At 41.4% G+C, this 17,519-nt stretch overlaps 1 protein-coding gene across 1 annotated transcript in view; it reads left to right on the top strand.

Moving 5' to 3' along the window:
- The first annotated feature begins 8,645 nt into the window (after positions 1-8,645).
- Positions 8,646-17,519, top strand: part of lrch2 (leucine-rich repeats and calponin homology (CH) domain containing 2) — a 138,104-nt gene continuing 129,230 nt past the window's right edge. The window contains exon 1 of the mRNA XM_056458145.1: positions 8,646-8,886. Coding sequence (XP_056314120.1) covers positions 8,646-8,886 — 241 coding nt within the window. The remainder of the gene's footprint in view (positions 8,887-17,519) is intronic.

The following is a 17,519-nucleotide window of genomic DNA, read 5'->3' as shown; positions in this document are numbered from 1 at the left end:
ATGAACTGGTAGACGGAGTGACCATTCTGGCAGCAGAGTTTCTTCTTCTTCCCTGGTTTCAGCACCACTGTAGCAAAGTTCGTTGTTGAGGGAAGAAGAAGACAGGGTCGGCGATTCAGGTAAGCAATAACGTTTTATTTTTTTTTAGGTAAGTGCACAACACCCGTAGTGCGTGTGTGTGTGTGTCCTCTTCTCCCGGCTGCTCCTTATGTTCTCCTTAAGAAGGTTGTCTCTCCGTCCCAATCACTAGAATAAACAGGTGTTATTTATTATTTCTGATTGGCCTGCTGATTAGCCGCTGGGCTCCAAACCTGCTCTCCCCCCTCATTGGGAGTTCGATCATGCTTACCTCTCCACATGCGCCTATATTTAATATAACAAACTTCTTGAGCTGATGATAATAACGTGTGTGTGATTATTGAAGTGTCTCCGACATCTGATCCTGTCAGAAAAGAAAAGGTCAAACGTGAGAGTGAAAAGCGAAAAAACAAAGGAGAAGCCCAACAAAACACAGGAGCTGTAACGTTGGGTCTGAGGCAGTATTAGAACCCATATGCAGAAGTTTTATTAAAGGGTTTAGGCAGAGACATCAGTGATTAAACAGGCGGAAAGTCGGCAACACATAAGCAGTCAACAAACATAGGGGCAAATCCAGAAGACGTGGTGAGAAGGCGGGCAAAAGTTCAAGGCAACAATAAGCAGTCCAAAACAGAGCAAGGGGGCAAAGACAGAGAACGTACTTGAACAAGGCAGACAGGGTCATACACAGGCAGGCGCTCATGAAGGGCTCTTGGAAAACACTTGGAAATGCAGATAGACTGGCAATACTTTGCAAAGAAGCATGGCCTGAACACTCACTGAAATACTACACAAACAGGAAGTGACTGCTGGCGTGGCGTTACTGAACCCCCCCCTCTAGGAGCGACTCCTGGAGCTCGATGTGGAAGGGAGGAGTTCAGGGGTGGGATGGAGGGCCAGGACCATAGAGAAGTGGCGGTCCAGAACCATGAAGAGGACATGGCCCTGGTTCGTGGAGCAGAGGCGGTCCTGGGCCGTGATGCAGAGGCAGGCCTGGGGCATGGAGCAGAGGCGGGCCTGGGGCGTGGAGCAGAGGCAGGCCTGGGGCGTGGAGCAGAGGTGGGCCTGGGGTGTGGAGCAGAGGCGGGCCTGGGGCGTGGAGCAGAGGCGGGCCTAGGGCGTGGAGCAGAGGCGGGCCTGGGGCGTTGAGCAGAGGTGTACCTGAAGCATGGAGCTGCGGAGGGCCTGGAGTGTGGAGCTGCGGAGGGCCTGGAGTGTGGAGCTGCAGAGGGCCTGGAGCGTGGAGCTGTGGAGGGCCTGGAGCATTTAATTGCGGAAGGCCTGATGAGTGGAGCTGAGATATGTCTGGAGGCTTGGGTTCAGGAGACACTGGCAGTTCCTTTAACTCCTGTGGGTCAGGAGGCTTGGGCTCAGGAGACACTGGTAGTTCATTTAACACCAGTGAGTCAGGAGGCTTGGCTTCAGGAGACACGGGCAGTTTATTTAACTCCAGTGGGTCAGGAGGCTTGGGTTCAGGAGACACTGACAGTTCCTTTAACTCCAGTGTATCAGGGGGCTTTGGTTTAGGGGCCACTGACAGTTCATACAAGCCCAGTAGATCAGGAGGCCTTGGATCAGGAGTCACTGGCAGTTTGTATAACCCCAGTGAATCAGGGGACTTAGGTTCAAACAGTTTGGGCAGCTTTGGGAAGTCACATGGCTCTGGCAGCCATTCGTAGAACTCAGGTGGTAATTCTGGCCCTTTGTGTAACTCAGGTGATGGCTCTGGCCTTTTATGGGACTCATGTGACGGCTCTGGCCTTTCGTGGGACTCTGGTGACTGCTCTGGCCTTTCGTGGGACTCAGGTGACTGCTCTGGCCTTTCGTGGGACTCAGGTGACTGCTCTGGCCTTTCGTGGGACTCAGGTGACTGCACTGGCCTTTTGTGGGACTCAGGTGACTGCTCTGGCCTTTCGTGGGACTCAAGTGGGTCTCGTACCCCTGGCCATTCGAGGATTTCAGAGGTGTCTGATGCCTGCCTTTCGAGGAATTCCGAGGATCCTAGCGTCCGCCATTCAAAGGATTCAAAAGTGTCTGGCGCCCGCCATTCAAGAAGCTCATGCGGCGACAGCCATTCAGGAAGCTCAGGCGGCGGCCATTCAGGAAGCTCAGACGGTGGCAGCGGCCAATCAGGAAGTTCAGGCGGCGGCCATTCAGGAAGCTCAGCCGGCGGCAGCCATTCAGGAAGCTCAGGCGGCGGCCAGTCAGGAAGCTCAGACGGCAGCGGCCATTCAGGAAGCTCAGGCAGCAGCCATTCAGAAAGCTCAGGCGGCGGCCATTCAGGAAGCTCATGCGGCGGCCATTAAGGAAGCTCAGGCGGTGGCGGCCATTCAGGAAGCTCAGGCGGCAGCGGCCATTCTGGAAGCTCAGGCGGCAGCGGCCCTTCTGGAAGCTCAGGCGGCTGCGGCCATTCAGGGAGCTCAGGCAGCGGTGGCAGCCATTCGTGAAGCTCAGGCAGCGGCGGCCATTCTGGAAGCTCAGGCGGTGGCAGCAGCTCAGGCAGTACTGGCGGCAGTGGCTCTGGCAGCGGCTCTGGCAGCGGCTCTGGCAGCTCTGTCGGCAGTGGCTCTGGCAGTACTGGCGGCAGTGGCTCTGGCAGTGGCTTTGGCAGCTCTGGCAGTACTGGTGGCGGTGGCAGCTCTGGCAGCAATGGCTCTGGTAGCAATGGCTCTGGCAGCGGTGGCTCTGGCAGCTCTGGTGGTGGCAGCTCTGGTGGCAATGGCGGCAATGGCTCTGGCGGTAAAGGCTCTGGCAGCTCTGGCAGTGACTGAGGATCTGGCAGCTCTAGAGGATCTGGCAGCTCTGGAGGTGGTGGTAGCAGCTCTTGCAGTAACAGGTCTGATGGTGACAGCAGCTCTGGCAACTCAGATTGTGGTGGCCATTCTGGTGGCTCAGGTGATGGCATTTTCGGAACATAAACTTGGACCGGAACTATAGCAGGAACAGACTTGGAACAGGAAGCCATCTTGTGAGCTAGTAGCAGATTAGCGCTTACCCATGCGTGATCTGAAGGGCTGGTTGTGGCCACTTTGTGAGCTGGAGGACTGGAGTCGGCCATCTTGTGAGCTGGAGAAATGGCAGCGGCCCTCTTGTGAGCTGGAGGACTGGTGGCGACCATTTTGTGAACTGGAGGACTTGAGACAGCCATCTTGTGAGCTGAAGGACTGGAGGCAGCAATCTTGTGAACTGGAGGACTGGAGACAGCAATCTTGTGAACTGGAGTACTGGAGACAGCCATCTTGTGAGCTGGAGAAGACCCTGGCATGGCTTGAGCAGGCACTGGCGTGGCTTGAGCAGGCACTGGCGTGGCTTGAGCAGGCCATGACATAGCTTGAGCGGTGGCGAAGTATTCTGTAACGTAGGGTCTGAGGCAGTATTAGAATCCATATGCAGAAGTTTTATTAAAGGGTTTAGGCAGAGACATCAGTGATTAAACCGGCGGAAAGTCGGCAACACATAAGCAGTCAACAAAGATAGGGGCAAATCCAGACGATGTAGTGAGAGTGCAGGCAGAGGTTCAGTATAACAACAAACAGTCCAAAACAAATCAAGATACACAGGGGCAAATCCAGAAGACGTGGTGAGAAGGCAGGCAAAAGTTCAAGGCAACAATAAGCAGTCCATAACAGAGCAAGGGGGCAAAGACAGAGAACGTACTTGAACAAGGCAGGCAGGGTCATACACAGGCAGGCGCTCATGAAGGGCTCTTGGAAAACACTTGGTAATGCAGATAGACTGGCAATACTTTGCAAAGAAGCATGGCCTGAACACTCACTGAAATACTACACAAACAGGAAGTGACTGCAGAGGGAGCGGAGCTGAGTCAGTAGTTGGGCGAGGGCTCCCTCTGCTGGCGTGGCGTTACAGAAGCAAATTGTTTCAGCAACCTGAATCATGAACAAACTGCCAAGTTGATCGTCCTATTTTGGACTATTATGAACTCGGAATGACCAGCCTGATCTCACAAGAAAACATAAGTATTTTTTTACGTTTTGTCAGTTTAGTGGCTAATTCAGTAGTAGAGTTCAGTAGTACGAAATTGTACGATTTTAAAAAAGAGGCGTGGCACCTAATCCCAACCCTAAACGCAACTGTCATTGGGGGATGAGCAAATCGTAATAAATTGTACAAATTAGATCATACGAATTCATACTATTTAGCCACTAAATCAAAAAGTTATGAATTGCCGTGAGATTGTGTTGGAATGACGGAATTACTCTCTAACAGAGGTTACATGTGCTGGTGAAGATTACAGACACAGATGAGAGGTTTGCACTGACTGTGGGCTATGTTGCGTGTTGTTTTTGAACCCAAATAAAGACTAAATGTGTGCTGTGTGTAGTTTTTCTGTAATTGATAACATATCGGAGACAGTAAGAGTCTGTATGTGGTCTGTATGTGTTCATATATGTTGCATTTATTTATTTATTTATTTATTTATTTTATATAATTGCAGACGTTACAGTAGGCTATTTCGCACTCTCATTGATTTGCAGTTATAATCAAATCATGTTCATAGAAAAGTTAGTAATGAACATTTATACACAAGTATTTATATGTGTAAAGCATCTGTTTTGTGAGAAGTGCTTCTCATATGATATGTGAATGACCTGTACAGCTTTACTGTAGACAATTATTGGAGTGAGAATGACGTCGACTGAAATTTTCTGTCGTACGCCACGCCCACCAAAAAGGGTACCCTTGGCAGTGGAAATGCAAACCTGATAAAGGTGACCCGTACCGACCCATACCAGACTGTACTGTACCAGTCAGTGGAAACGTGCAGTATGTGAAGACAAATAGGTATCACACACCTCAGCAATGACTGGAAACTGATGGTCAGGAATATCCTTCAAACACAGATGGATGGGTGCATGGATGGATGTCCTTCCGAGAGGAAGGGGGTGGTGGTGGGCAAAGATTGTTAGATAGATGTCTTCTCTGTGGCTGTTGTTTACATTGTAGGTAATACACACAAGAGCATCAGTTAGGTATTTCCTGAATGGATGGGTGGATGAATGAATAAAAATAGATGTCCTTCCAAGATGAAGGGTATAGTGGTGGGCTTAGATAGTTAGCGAGGTGGCAGGTGTTTCTTTTTTTAAGTAGTTGACACACTACAGAAAGAAGAAGTAAACTCACAAGAGCATCAGTGGAGATTTATCTAAAGAACACTGGAGAACATCTTGTGCATTGCTGGAGTTCCACTCCTGTAATGTAGGAATTATACACCTCAGCAATGACTGGAAACTGATGGTTAGATGTTAGGTATTTCCTGAATGGATGGATATATGGATGAATGAATGAATGAAAGACAAAAAGATGTCCTTCCAAAAGGAAGGGGGTGGAGGTGGGCTTAGATTGCAAGATGTTTTCTCTGTGACAGTTATTTAAATTGTACATTGTTAACCCTTGCTGTAGATTATGCAGTAAATAACCCTAAAACAGCCAGTGTTTTGCTGTAATAAAAGGATACAGTATTTACTGTAGGATTTACGAGTAGGATTTGTATGAAATTGTGCAGTGCAAAGAATAAATGACAGTAATTTACTTTATGTACCAATTACAGGTGATAACTGTGATAATAAATTTTAAATTACTGTTCAATCATTACTGTCTCATCTACTCTGATGTTTTATGGTTAATTATAGAGTTCCTTTTATCTTAATACAGAAAACAATAGTTTAGGCATTAACACACAGGCTGTCTGTCTTATTCTAAACACAAATTCGTTGCCCCTTTAAAATAAATTAAGTAACTTTTTTATTATTATAAATAAAAATTATTTGATTGTGATAAATGTTGGCAGTTGCTTTGATACACCATCAGTGTTGGGGAAAGTTATTTTTGAAAGTAATCCAAAAAAGTAACTAGTTGCGTTACTTTTTATGGAATGTTATGTGTTATGTTACTTTTGCGCTACTATTTCTCACCTGCCTGAGGCTTGATCTCTTTCAGAACTTGCAGAGATTTTCTTCTTCTTTTATTTAAATAGAAGAGCTCTGCAATTAATAACACATAACCTTTACTTACCTTTAAAAATACATTCATTATTAATAAATTAGGATAATGTTATCTTCTGAGAACTTCCTGAGCCCAGAGCTCTACATGCCGTACAGATTAATGATAGTTAAAAGCAATTGCTTTAATGCTTTTGTTCTTTTTGTCTTATAGTGAGGTAAAATGAGCATTGAGCCAAATAATCCCCTTTTACTTGTCTTCCATGTGTTCAGAAAAATGAGAATACTTCCGTCGCAAAAATGTAAGGCTCTGCCATCTTGATTTCTGGTTGTTTCTGCTAGGAGAAAATTCTCTCCTTGACTGCTAGACTCAGCATTAATTTTAGTTCAGCAATTTATTTTAAAAGTGAATTAATTAAACTAAAAAGTAAGTCAAATATTACTACATTTTTAAAAGTAACACGTTACTGGTTACTTAGAAAAGTAATATTATTATGTAACTTGTGTTACTTGTAATGCGTTATTCCCAACATTGTATACCATCGGTGTCAAACCGAGTTCCCACCCTACTTCAACACACAAGTCATATACTGTACACTGCATGTGTTGTTCATTAATTTAACCTCTTTGTTTCATTGTAAATAAAACATGTATTTATATCTGCTGATTTGTTTAATTTTGTTAGACATTTTCTGTTGTATATTTGTTTGCTGCAAAAACAATAAAATACATTTGTTTGAAGAATGGACTATAGTGTTCTTTAGCCAATTATGAACTTCCGAAAGCTTAATGTGACTATTTTCAATTTCATAAGATTACTTTTAGAGCATCAATGTTGTTATGTAATTACGATGCATTCAGTTAAATAGACTTAAGCATCCATTTGGTTGTTAAAGGGTAAAAAGAGACAAAAAATGTTTAAACGCAGGCGCCGTCAGGAGCAGCAGGCTAGCGCAAAAACTCTATTGAAACAATTGTGGTAAAATTTATTTCCTTATTTTAAAGACATGGTGGGGAAAAATATGATTTAATGCAGTGCTTCTTGTTTGGTCTGAGACCCTATTTATATCATAACTCAGCCAGGCAGTGAAGATCACTGTTTTTTCAGATCTTAAACGCAACAATTTTGTATGGGATGACAATAGGAAGCCCTGGGGCTAGCTGACTGAAATTAAAAGTCTTTGTGCATTTACCACATGGAAATGCTTTCTATTTTTAATAACAGTTAAGAATACTGATTCATTTTAGTAAAACTACAATAACTAAATGATATACCATTAATGTGTATGCATTAGCTATTATGCTATAGAACTACAGTACAGTAATTAAGTGTAAGCAGTTTCCAGTTAGTTACCGCTACTGCTCGGTTACAGTGACTAACTGGAAACATTGTTTGTTAAACAATGTTTAAAAATTAAAAATTAAAAAATTAAAAAAACTTGGTAAGGTCTAATATTTATTACAGTATTTATTCATTTTTGTCAAAGTTAGGTAATTAAATAAAATTTCATTGTTAATTCATGTGAACTCAAGAGGGCATTAACTAATATTAACAATTTAATTTTAATAAGGCATTAATAATAAAACAGATCTCTTTTCAAAACTTGGCAATGGTCATGCAAGCCAACTTGCTCTTCTCACACTGAGGCATATATATGCATAACATCTGAAAAACTGTTTTAATTTCATATGACCTTTAATGACGTGCAAAGATGTATTGTTTGCCACACAATTTGAGCTAAGAAAATCATCATTAGTTTTGATTTCATTGGTACTTAAAAAAACTGAATTTATATTTTATTTTATTTTTTTTATAACTTTATTTTATCATGCAATAAAAAAACATTTACGAAGTTACAATATGAACAAAGAGACAAAAGGGTTACATAAAACTTCCAGCAAATGAAAAAGTTTAAATGATTTACACCAAGAAAGAGTTTTACATGCAATATAATTATTAGAGACTTTTAAGGAGTTCACATATAAATCAATGTCTTTTCTGAAAATAAAACGTTAAGGTGTTTCTTTGAAAATTTACATTTATGGATGTAAAATTCATCCAGAAAAAGCTAAAAATATATAATAAATTTACAATGAGAAGGATCTAAGTTCAGAGAGTAACCAAAGATACAATTTTTGGGGAAATACAGAGATTTGGAAATAAGATTTTTTTTTTTTTAAAGTTGGAAAGTAACTTTAAAGTTTAGAGTAAGTACACTCCCAAAATAAATGATTTAGTGTCTCGCCATATTGAGTACAAAATGAGCATTTGGCGGAAATAATGTTATTAAATTAAGCTAGTTTGGTATTTATTGGATAGCAATTATGAATGAATTTGATTGAGACTTCGACAGCTTTATAATTTTTTTTTTTTTTACGAAGAAGCCAAAACTGTTCCCAATCTATGTCACCAAATATAATATTCCACAAACCTATGCAGCATTTATCTTTTATGAACATTATTATTAACATTTACCTGCCGTTAAAGCAATCCCCGCCTCTTTCCAGTAGTAGCCCATCCCCTCCCCGCCTCCGCTCATCTCATCCCCTGCGCATGCGTGTCACGCCAGGCAGCCCCCTATTATTATTGTAAGAATAATTTCACTTATGAAAATGGCGGCGAGTCAGGGAGCTGTTGGATCAGCGGCGGCTCTCCAGAGCCAGCCTTACCCGAACGTTGCCCACTGGAACCCGGGCGTGATGCAGCAGCAGCACCCGCTTCACACCGCCCGCAGCCTGGAGCGCGCGCTGGAGGATGCCGTCTGCTCCGGGATGCTCAACATCAGCGGGAGGAAACTGCGCGACTACCCCGGGCTCAACTATGATCTGACCGACACTACACTAGCAGGTGGGTCCGCAGATGTGGGCTAATCTCCCTGTGCGCTCTACTGACCCGCTTCTCACGATTCTTCGTTTAAAGACAACAAAAAGATACACGAAAGGAAGAGCGCGGCGGTGTGTTTGCTGCAATTGCGCGGTGTGTCAATGGATGTTTGCGTGTTGGCTACAATAGGCAGTGCACATGGTGCTTGTACAAGAGAAAACCGTTAGTCTCACGCTTTATCTCTCGTGTTTGTCAGAGCTGGTGTGCAGTGACAAGCACGCTGAAATGGAAATAGAGACCACACCACTGGTGTCTCTCGTTGTTTTTGGCTTCGCATCTCTTACACCCCCAAACCATAATCCATGCATGAATGAAACTGGAGAGAGCACTTGAGCTGAAACGACAGGAGACAATCTTCATTAACCTTTGCTCCAGTAATTTTAACATGCAAACCCACTGCACCTTATCTAGACTGTGACTATAAGGCTTTCTTTGTGTGTCATGGAGCCGTTTCATTTCATTAAAGCAAGAGTTCGTCTAGTCGATAGAGTGATAACAAGCATTTTAAACGGACGGAAAATGCAGATAAAGGATGTAGTGCCAGACAAAAGATGCTGCCGTCCGTCTTTCCCCTATAACGCGCCGTTCTCCATCCCCTCAGAAAGCGCAAGCAGCCCTGGACATGATACACACGCATATTTGACGTTTAACCGATGTTTAATATTATGATTTAGATAATAGCGTGAAGGCTATTGTGCTAACAGTCGATAGGTGTAAATGAGCTGCACTGTTACACATATTGCTGTGTGAAGTGAATTAGCCATATGGTTTTTAGAGACGAGGGTTAAAATTAAAGTGTGTATATAGGCAAGTGTCTGTGGTCTGTAATGTAGTCTTGCCGCAGCAAACAGCCATTCAGATGTGAAGCAGACAGTGGGAGGAGGGACAGTAATCCGTTCATTCATGCACACACCTTACACACAGCATCATGTCTACACACTCCCATTCAACTGTATTGGGTTACGTTTGTGAAAAGCCCTTTTGTAAATCTTTGGCCGCGTCTCCAAACTGCTTTAGCTGTGTGAAGGGTCGTTTGTTTATATCAAGCCCTTGTGTTTTGATTCTCTCACATGGCTTGCTGGCTGGAAGAAGGCTGTGGTTGTTGTAGATAACGGTGAACGTTGACTGGTTCCACTGTTTGTGACAGGCCCGTTGGCGAACAGATGACATTTGTTGATAGTACAGGGCTGCTGGTGTCTGCTTTTGTTTTCCTGCATATATATTCATGTGTTTGAAAGAGGAAATAGTTGGAAGCGAACCAGACTGTCATCTAAAAGAGGAAGTGACTTTGTTGCTGACTCAACTGGAGATATTCGGCTGCTTCTGCATGAAGGGTGGAGAATCCTCATCTCGCAATCTGCATTCACATTTGTGAGAAAGAGGCTGTTTGCGTGCTTGTTAGTTTTTGTGTTTGTTTGACAGTTTGAGTAGGCTTGTGAGTAGTTTGAGCAGCTCCAGTGACCCACTTGGCAGTCCTTCCTATTATTGGCTGTGTTTGGCCACAAACATAACACTGGAGTATGAAGACGCCCCCCGAATCTCTGATGTTGAAGAGTGAGAAAGACGAGGAATTCCCTCTCCTTTTCTTTCTTGCCTTCTTTTTTCCTCCTTTTTTTCTTAGCATTGTTTGGTGTGAGCATATCGTCTTTATTTGTGTTTTCACTGATCATTTGGATGGCATTTCTGTGAACTAAACATAAGTAGTCTTTCTGTCTATACATGTCTATACGAGAATGGGATCACGAGAACGAGATATGATTTTTAGACTTTTAAAGAACTCCTCAATGAACTTAAAAATAAAATCATAAAATTCACAAAATGTACTGCATTTTGAAGTCAACTTATACTTTAAAAATATTTGAATAAATTATAAGCAGTAATAAACAAGTAAACACTTCAAAATGTTTTCCACAAATTCAACTGGCAGGCAACTACATAAAAAAATTATAAATTGTGTCAGTAAATAAATTGTAACAGTTTACAATAAGGCTGTATTAACTTAGTCCCTTTATTCATCAGGGGTCGCCACAGTAATGAACGGCCAACTAATCCAGCATATATTTTACACAGTGGATGTCCTTCCAGCTGCAACCCAGTACTAGGAAACATTCATACATACTCAGACACACACATATACTATTGCCAATTTTGTTCCCTTTTACCCAGTTCACCTATAGCGCATGTCTTTAGACTGTGGACATTCATTAATGATTTGTTAATGTCAGTGCTGTTTGAATCTGGCTGTAGTAGTATATAATATTCATGTGCAAAGTTGTCTTTTATGAAAATGACTTGCATTAAGGCAGTTTGTGGTCATGCATGTTCATGAATTATGCATGTATCCGCTGTGCACACATGATGTTGCTTTTAGGAATTTACTGTTAAAGGCTGACGCAGTGAAATGCTTAATGACAGCCGTTTTTCACAGCTGAGAGATAATCTTGCACCTATCTATTGGTAAGGGAAAGTAAGGGAGATATTAATCACAGCTCTTCCTTGAAAGTTTGTATTGGTTTATTTGAAAGAAACAAGAAAGTCATATGACAAGAAAGTCATACAGGTGCGCAACCTTTTTAAATACTTAAATAAATAAAAGTAAGTGACAGAATTTTTATTTTGTTTAGAGATTCACATTAAATGTTGTTTCATCTTGACAGTTACATGATGCTCTCTGTCTCTAGGCAGAACCCTTTAGGGTCATGACATCATAGAGCTTTAGAGGAAGTGGTCATAAGATAGCCGTACTGAAGCCATTTCACAATTCTTGATTTGTAACGTGTAAGTAAAGTAAAGCATGCAGGGGTAAAATGGAATACCAAAGCTATTACAGTATTCTCTATTGTTTATGAGTTGTAATACCATATTGATTAGAATATGTAAAGTAAAGTGTATTTATGTAGAGCATTTATTGTGTATGGCCATACACCCAAAGCGCTTCACAATCATGAGAGGCGGTCTCTTCACACCACCACCAGTGTGCAGTATCTACTTGGATGATGCGACGGCAGCCAAAGGACAACGGCGCCAGTACCCTCACCACACACCAGCTATAGGTTGAGTGGAGAGACAGTGATAGAGCCAATTCGGTGAATGGGGATGATTGGGAGGCCATGATGGGTTAGGGCTGATGGAGGGAATTTGGCCAGGATGCAGGGGTAACACCCCTACTCTTTACGAGAAGTGCCATGGGAGTTCAGATACAAAAACCCTCCAATTCCATCAGACCTCTTTTCTTGTAAATGAGCATTTTCTATCAGGCTCCTCTGATTAGGTTCAGAAATTTCATTTTATATGTAATGAAAAGGTTATTAGCTGGAAAATAAAATACCCTTTTTTAATGTCACTTTAGACAATTCTTTGTTTTTAACAAGGTAAATTTTCTTTTGCGTCAAAACCAGCAAAATCCATGTCTGTTTTTTATGCAAAAACCTCTAAATCCACCTATTGGAACAAGACAGCGGAATTAGTTGAACATGAAGATGCCATTAGAATCTATTTTACCAAACATAAAACACATTACACAAACCACCTGAATTTTTTAAATGTATAAATCTGTCAAGTAAGTGGCGGTTCATTCCACTGTGATGAACCAGGGGAAAAGCAGAAGGAAAATGAATGAATAAAACTGACATTAATTAAATCTTAACTACCTGTTGGCATTTCTGATATTTAGGATTTAGATTTAATGTAAGTAGAGTTTTTACACTCGTGGAATTTACATGAGAACGAGGAAACAGTGGTGTCTAAGGCTCACATTATGCCCATTTTCATATACTGATCTCTTATTATTCTACTATGCCTTGGTATACCCAGATTTTCATTATAAGACCCCTTTAAAACATGCAAGGGGTGGTTATTTTTGAATAATGAAAGTAAAAAAAATGTCATGAGATATGAAAAATAAGTCATAAACTTTTATTCCACAAGGAAGTGGTCTGTTCTCATGGGTGCCACCATGTGGACTGTGGCTTTATTAATTACAATGATCACAAACAATAACTTTTTTAGGACTGAATACAACAACTGTATTGATGTGTGTACAAGAAGGAAAGCTAGTGATACTAAAAACATCATCATTGTAGTGTTGACTAGTTTGTTGTCTGATCCTGCTAAATCAGATATGTCCTCAACACTTCTGAAAATGCTCCACATTTGTACACAAAGTAACAGGAAGGCCGGTTTATTCCTGTGGTGGTGTGGTGACGAGTGTTTGGTTGTTTTTATTTTTTATCTTCAAGGTAATCTGAACACCAGGAGCACTATATTCCTCCTCTGAAAGTAGTTCTCAGTAGACCAGTGCCTATTAAAATCAGAGTGGTTTGCTTCCAGGAATGGCTCTCAGCTCTTGTATTCTCAGACACATAAGCAGGTTTGGAGAAAATGATTACTTAGATGAATACTTACAAGACTGTTCACAATATTATAAAATTAACTTAAATGGATTGATTTTGAGACAGACAAAAGATGCTCAATAGAAACTAAACTAGCACTTTTTATAAAAGCTGGTCATTGTGTCTGAATGACATACTCTTGTCTTGGAACTGGGTTGAAAACCATTAATAGCATAAATGTCAGAGGAAAATCTATTAGATTATGAAGAATGTATGACACATTTTGTCCACTCTCCAGTTTCCGCTGATTACTAAATACTGCATTTTATAGCCAGAGTCTTAAAAAGGAACCAGAAGAACATTTTCATAGTTCATATAATTGCCTGTTTCCACTGAGTGGTATGGTACGGTACGGGACACCTTTTTCAGGCTTGTATTTCCACTGCCAAAAGGGTACCAATGGGCGTGGTATACGACAAAGTTTCAGTCAATGTCATTGACACTCGAGGAAATGTCCAAGTAAAGCCGTATGAGTGGTTCACATATCATATGAGAAGCACTTCTCACAAAACAGATGCTTTATACACATGAATACTTGTGTATAAATGTTCATTACTAACCCTTTTATAATCATGGTTTGATTATAACTGCAGATCAATGACTGACTGTGAAATAGCCCACTGTAGCATCTGCAATTATAGAAAATTATTAAATAAACATGTATGCAACATATATGAACACCTTACAGTCTCCTTACGGGTACTTCTCGCATACTGATTTTCGAATTCTGTGAATTCGGACATACTACTCGGCTCACATACTGTTTTTGAGTACAATATAGTATGAAAGTATGCAGTTTCGGAGGCAGCCTTAAGCAGGTCGCACACCAGAAGCGCCTCTGCCATACTTTTCAGAATTCTAAACATAGGTTTCTATCAGGGTACACACACCGGTGCCGCAAGTCGGCGGCAGTCCGCGGATCCCAGCCACGACTCAGGACACTGTTCATTTCTCTGCCGTGCCACAGAGCGCCATCTGATTAGTTTCATGTTAAATATCACTCGAATGTCCACGTCTGGTGTGTGATACTTTTAACTGTCATGAGCGGCGCTTCAGGTGTGCGACCTGCTTAAGTCCTTATTTGGGTTCAAAAACAACACGCAATATATAGCCCACAGTAACCTCTCATCTGTATCTTTAATCTTCACCTGCACATGTAACTTCTTGTTAGAAGGTAATTTTGTCACTCTGAGTTCATAATAGTCCAAAAGGTGATGATAATAGTTAAACATGGCAGTTTGTTCATGTTTTAGGTTGTTGAAAGAATCATTTGCTCCTTAGTTTCTTTTTGGCTTTTCCTTAGATTTTTTTTGCGCTTCACTCTCACGTTGTCTGTTTCTGAAAGGATGTCAGAAGCACTTCAATAATCACGCGCACGTTATCATCAGCTCAAGAAGTTTGTTATTTCAAATATAGAAGCACGATGAGCGATTGCGAGCTCTCTGGAGAAAGTGAAACTGCTCGTGCTTTTTGACGGACTCGTTAACAACAGGAGACGGCATATTTTGTTCTTCTTGGCCATGTGGCTGTTCATCAAGACAACGACAAGGTTTTTTTGAGCTCGAGTCGACCATGGCTTGTTATTAGATGTATATATTATTACAGTGTAATGTCTCAGCTGTGTATTTAAAAATGTTTTCATTCTCCTGGCTTGTGTACATGCTAGTGACCTATCTCTGTAAACCAAGAGAGATCAGCTGCGCATCTAGCTCCGCCTTTTGGTACCTTTTGTTGTGCTAGGTACCCTTTTGAAAGAGTACCCAAAAAGTGGTACGGTATGGTTCGCCTTTTGGTACCTTTTGACAGTGGAAACAGCCATAAAAGCGCATCGTGCCATATCGTACTATTCAGTGGAAGCGGGCCATAACTTTTGGTAGAAGTACTTACCGTTTGTCATGTTCACGTATATGACACATTTGATTTTGTGTTGTGTTGTGTTGATTTTTTTTTAATGCTGTGTTTGATGTTGCTGTTGGCGTTGCTCAGAGTTCCTAGTGACAGTGCAAGTGCAACCATACAATTGCAAGGGAAAATTTTTTTAAAGGATCAATTTGGTTGGTTATTCCTATAACTGTTCATATACTGGTTGTTGACACGACATGGATTTTCACTGTCACACATGAAAAAGTAATATAATTATTATTGCCATCATTTAAAATGCAGTAAATAGGTATTTCCATGAATGTCTTGTTATAAAAATTGCTGTTTCGTTATATTTTTTTTCCGCGGTAGTCCACTAAAAAATTTAAATAGTTGAAGGACCCCATTCAAGATCATTTGATTGAAGCCATTTGTGAAGCCCATGATGTGCACCTGTTAAGTTTTTGTCTCAGAATCTTTCACATATGTCACTTTTTTGGAACCACTATAAAATTGTTAAGTTTGGGTAGCGCAGTGGGCAGCACGAAAGGCCAAAAAGCCTGATAGACTATTGTTGTTCAATGAAATATACCGTTACTAACCGACGAGGAAACATGCATGGACAGTGCTTTTACATAGTTCATTCATAGAAAGAGCAGCCAGAAAGGGGAAATTGGTAAATTTGTGCCGAATATTAGCATCATTGACCCATAACAATGTACAGTAAGTTACCTATTACTGTCAGTATGTTTGTGTGCTTTTTATAAATTAATGAAAAACAGCTGCTGGTAAAGTATATTGATTGCAAGTGCTCAGTTTGAGACCAGATCTCTGTTTTGTTCTGTTGATTTGTAATTTCAAATATTCGTAGCTTGAAACAGATGGAAATATGAAGTTCAGTAAAGTTAGCAACAGATTCGCAGATTTGTATTTTCTGGATCAATAACTCATCATGACCTATTCGCTATTAGTATAACTAAGTTACTATGGCGAAGGCTTAAACGGACCAGTGCTCATAATATTGAGAGAAAAAAAAGGAATAAGACAGCTGTGAAACATTACTTGCTTTGTATTATTGTAGGAGACACAGTTTAGATCTGTTTAGGGTAAGAGATGTGTGAGTTATTGCCATCGGTCACTGAATGTGTCAGGAATATCAAAACAAAACCAACTTAACTCCGCTCCTTTAGCGTCCCTCACACAGCTTGATCAACGCTGGCATTTCTCCTCTTGGGTTTTTGGTTTTAAACATTCCACCATCCCTTCCAAACTTTTAGGATACCGGGTGTCAGATTTGCACAACGCATTGGCCTGTTTCCCTTGCTCGAAAGCTTGACAGAGCCCCTGCGCGTAGCTACGGTTGCTAAGCCATGATTGGTGGGTGGCGGTTTTTGGGTGTGGCTTAGGAAGGGTCAATTCTCTCTTCATATAGCCGTATGCCTATTACATATCCATAAAACACTGTGATATAACCGGGCTCGGGTCGTATTGCTTTCTCACTACAATCGATCCGCCCAGAGTACGTTTTTCAATTGAGCCGAGACCACCTCATTCAGGCGATCTCGGACCGATTGATTTGGCGCGGATCCGAGCACGATTGGTGGATTCACATATGCCAAACGAACCGTGCTAACTGGGCAAATGAGACAGGTTCCAAAACAAAAGTCTAGATGTGAAAGCACCCTAAGACTGTCACACACAGGCGGCAGCCACGCATTTCCTCTGGACGGGGAAATGAATTAATACCTACATATTTCATATCGCAGCCACTTGCAATTAACTAATCGCAACTTTTCTAATTCAAATTGCGATTAGATTTCGATTAACCGCACAGCCGTAGCACAGTTCAGTAAAAAATGGAAAAAATCCATAATAAAACAAAACTATTTTAATTATTCATTTTCCTTCGACTTTATTCATCACCACAGTGAATGAACTGCCAACTATTCCAGCATATGTTTTACGCAGCTGATGGCCTTCCAGCTGCAACCCAGTACTAGGAAACACCCATACACAAAATAGTGTTTTACCAAAAAAGTATTTTTTACTGCCTATTTGTCAACTACCTAAATATACCTCAAAAAAACGAAACAAATTATTACATGTGCATTATATTTGGGATTTGCAGTCACAACCACCACAAAAACGTTTGTGCTACAAACCTCATTCAGCTGAGCATTAATTCAGAAAAATGAACACAGATTAAATACACAGTTCATAACATTAGACAGCACCTTTCTGATGTTGTTATATAACTATGTAACTTCTTTTCGCTTGTGTTGTTTGGGGTTCTTTGTGTGTCCTTCTGTGATATAGACTCTGGTCTTGAGATCCTGTGACAGTCAG

This window comes from Danio aesculapii, chromosome 5 (assembly GCF_903798145.1).
Source record: "Danio aesculapii chromosome 5, fDanAes4.1, whole genome shotgun sequence".
Classification (NCBI taxonomy): domain Eukaryota; kingdom Metazoa; phylum Chordata; class Actinopteri; order Cypriniformes; family Danionidae; genus Danio; species Danio aesculapii.
Note: the sequence above shows the minus strand (reverse complement) of the source record. Positions and strands in the feature narration are given on the sequence as shown.